Source organism: Grammomys surdaster, unplaced genomic scaffold (genome assembly GCF_004785775.1).
Source record: "Grammomys surdaster isolate TR1022 unplaced genomic scaffold, NIH_TR_1.0 259, whole genome shotgun sequence".
Taxonomy (NCBI): Eukaryota; Metazoa; Chordata; class Mammalia; order Rodentia; family Muridae; genus Grammomys; species Grammomys surdaster.
The window spans coordinates 4,096,635-4,100,011 of NW_021604700.1; the positions used below are offsets into that span (position 1 = coordinate 4,096,635).

Below are 3,377 nucleotides of genomic sequence, written 5' to 3' on the forward strand. Positions count from 1 at the left end.
CACTCCCTTCCTTCCTTCCTTCCTTCCTTCCTTCCTTCCTTCCTTCCTTCCTTCCTCCTCTTAGTCTTTCTCTCCTGTGTCTGTTCCCATCATTTCCTACCTGGCTAAGGAGGTGAAAGTTCAGCTCTTGTCTAGAAATAAGGAAAACCATTTTGTCTCAAATAAATTTGCTTTTGTGAACTATTTGAACACCTCAGAGTGGTCTTGGGAGCAAGCAGTGCCCTTTAAACTAGCCTGTGCCAAACCTTGTTGCATAAAAGCTGGTGTGGATTTGCCTCTTTCTGAGAGTCCTGTTTGTTGCTCTTGAGCTAGTGACCTGACTGTTTTTTATGACTGATGATCCTAAGGCATCGGAGTCGGCTGCAGGTTGGGGTCTGACCTGTGGTACAGCCTGAACAGGACCTTTGCTTGTATTCACAGCAGTGATGATTCATAGGGCTTTTAATCAGTTGCTTGAATGGCCTGGTGCTGGGTACCCTGTGATTTGTAAGACTGAATGGACACATAAGATGCTCTCTGTTTCAGGAGAGAGAATAGCTGTCGCAACCCTTTTGAAATGCCACAAAATAGACTGGCAGCACAGTGCAGCCTGCCTGGGAGGAGAGGTGGGGCAGAGACCTGCAGGCAGATTTCCTGTGGGAGAGGATATTTCTGGAAACTCCAATGCTCCAGCTCCAAGGGGGCTCTGCAGGGATGTGCTGTGGAATACAAATGTCCGTCCCTGCCAAGTACAATACCATCTCAGTAGACAAATGCCAGATAAGATTTCTGTGAACAAAGACAATGAACAGGCCAGGGAATGGAAATCCATTTGAAGTTAATGGAAATGAATGAATTGGATGACCCCTAAGTCCCCTATCTAGTTTTTAGGGTTTGTGCAAAAGAAGGAAAGGAAGATAGGCAGGAAGGACTTGCTTTTGGTATGTGAGGATGACCTGTTGTAGGGCTGTTTCCATGGTGATATCTACCTTGATGCATATGGTAATTCCTTTTTCAAGTCAGACTGAAGACCTGGTCTGATTATACCAATTCTTCTCCCTCCATTTGTTTTTGCCCTCAGTGTGAGGAATTGTCATGGTTAAAGGTAAGAGGTTAGCAAACTTCTGTTGTCGTGAGCCTGAGAGTAAATATTTTCAGCTTTCCTACAGGCTGAGTGTATGGTCCATGTTGCAACTATCTAATTTTGCCCTTGAAGTTGAAGGCATCTTTAGACAGCACGTGAACAAACGGTGGTGTTCTGTTCCTGTGAACCATGCATATACACACCTTGTGGGGGCAGTAGTTTGTCAGCCCCTGGCTGAAGGTGAATAGAGCAATTTAAGCAGGCATAAGGACTGTCCAAGGGGACATTGGCTCCACTCCTCTGTGGGTGGCATCCATCTTTCTTCCATCCCTGCTGGTCTATAGCCATTTGTGTACAGAGAGCCTGACCCGGTGGGATGAGCTGAGAGAATACGTTTGGGAACCGACCTGCCTTGAAGCCCCACACTCTGTGCTCTGACCCTCTCTGTTGTGCACCCCTGCATTTTGAGTCACCCCTCTCCTCTGTGTGTTGGCCCTGCTTTCATGGTTTCGTAGTTAGGGGCTGCCTCCACCACCAACCCTGTCGCTTTGCCCTGCTAGTGGGAAAGCAAAATGTGGATTGTTACTCTGTAACTGCTGTGTTACCACTCCCTACAGAGAATCCTAATTTAGAAGTTCTCCCAAGCTAAAGACCTTCATTGCCTCACCATCAACTTGCCATGTCAGCTTTAAAAAGCTGTCAGCCTTTAGGGGAAGGGCAGAAGAAGGGCCCTACATCTATTATCACTATTTCTATAGTGAAATAAGGTGTGAGCATAGCTCTTGCCTCTGTTTTTGCTTCAGGGGTCACCTGGGGTGGGAAGGGCAGCAGGTCCAGGGGCCCTTCATAGAGCTGGCAGTTGTGGCCATGACAGTCCCTTCCTTCTGTTCCCACCGACTGCAGGAACAAAGGCATGAGGACTCGACTGGGGTGCCTGTCACACAAATCAGACTCCTGCAGTGACTTCACGGCCATCCTTCCTGACAAACCCAACCGTGCTCTCAAGTGAGTAGTATGGCTTGCCTTTGCATTCCTGGGTACCCACACTCTGGAGTGTCTTTGGGACCTTGTTCTCTAGCGAGTTATGGACCAGATAAACCATAGGACCATACATTGTGGTCGCTTGTCAGCTCCTTTTCTACCTTGGCACATGAGTGATTAAAAAGGCATTGCTCAGGTGGGAAACCTCGTTCTCCTAAGAACCCATCCTGCCTGAAGCCTGGCTAGGGAAGAGAACTTCTTGATTCTTCCTACATACGTGTCAACCTGAGCTCTCAGTTTGGAAATAAGCATCCAAAGTTACTCTGAAAATATGCTTAGATTCAGACCATCTGGATTCAGCAACTGCTCTGCGCAGACACTGTACTCAATGATGTCACAAATGTCACCTCGATTCACCCCCCACTCACCTCTGTAAGGGACATCGCTGTCTCCATTCCAAGAGGTGAAGACTTTGAGGTGACAGGAAGAGGTAGAGTTTGTGAGCTGAGCCTAACTATTTTGTCTCCAAGACTAGTCCCCACCACCACACTATCACCTTGACATCTTGAAATTACATAGCTACACGGCTTGATTGTTCAGACCAAAAGTAATATATAGGATTCTGAATACCCACCCAGGGTGATCCTTTTTTCTGGTATTGGGGAAGGGAAACTTAGAACGTCATTATGCCAAGTCAGCACTTTACCTCTAAGCTATAACTCCACCCCTGACTTAGAGGTTTCCCCAGGTATTGCTTGAAAATGTACCAGTTCACAGCAGTAGAATTGCAAGACTCCAGTACAGTATGCATTTGCTCTCCACCAATCCAAGGAGTCCCGAGCAGATGTGAGCAATGGCTGGGGGAGAGGTGATGTGTCAGAAACACTCAGAGAGATGCTGTTGCTTCCTAGGAGACTCTCCACAGAAGAGGCAACGAGGTGGGCAGACTCCTTTGATGTGCTTCTCTCTCATAAGTGTAAGTAGACTTCAGGCCACATCACACTGAAGCAAATCATCCATGTGGCAAAAAGATGTAGCGAATGCTTCCTGGGCTCAGGACCCAGTGCTCGGATGCCAGCCCTCCGTGGTCCTGCACACAGCAAGAGGAGCAGATTGCTGAGAAAGCTGGCATCTTAAAAGAAGTTAGGTTAGGCCTGTCTTTCCTGTTTTCTGTATTCAAACCATAGTCCCAAGAGGCCCTAGGTTCTCAGTCATTATATTATACTATATTATACGATATTATACGATATTATACGATATTATACGATATTATACGATATTATACGATATTATACTATATTATACTATATTATACTATATTATACTATATTAT

The 3,377-nt window shown here is 46.4% G+C and overlaps 1 protein-coding gene across 2 annotated transcripts in view; it reads left to right on the forward strand.

The window, feature by feature from the left end:
- The window catches only part of Rgs8 (regulator of G protein signaling 8), a 26,883-nt gene that overhangs the window by 2,647 nt on the left and 20,859 nt on the right, over positions 1–3,377 (forward strand). For both annotated transcript variants that reach the window (XM_028775769.1, XM_028775768.1), the window contains exons 2-3: positions 1,967–2,068; positions 2,956–3,020. In XM_028775769.1, coding sequence (XP_028631602.1) covers positions 1,967–2,068; positions 2,956–3,020 — 167 coding nt within the window. The remainder of the gene's footprint in view (positions 1–1,966; positions 2,069–2,955; positions 3,021–3,377) is intronic.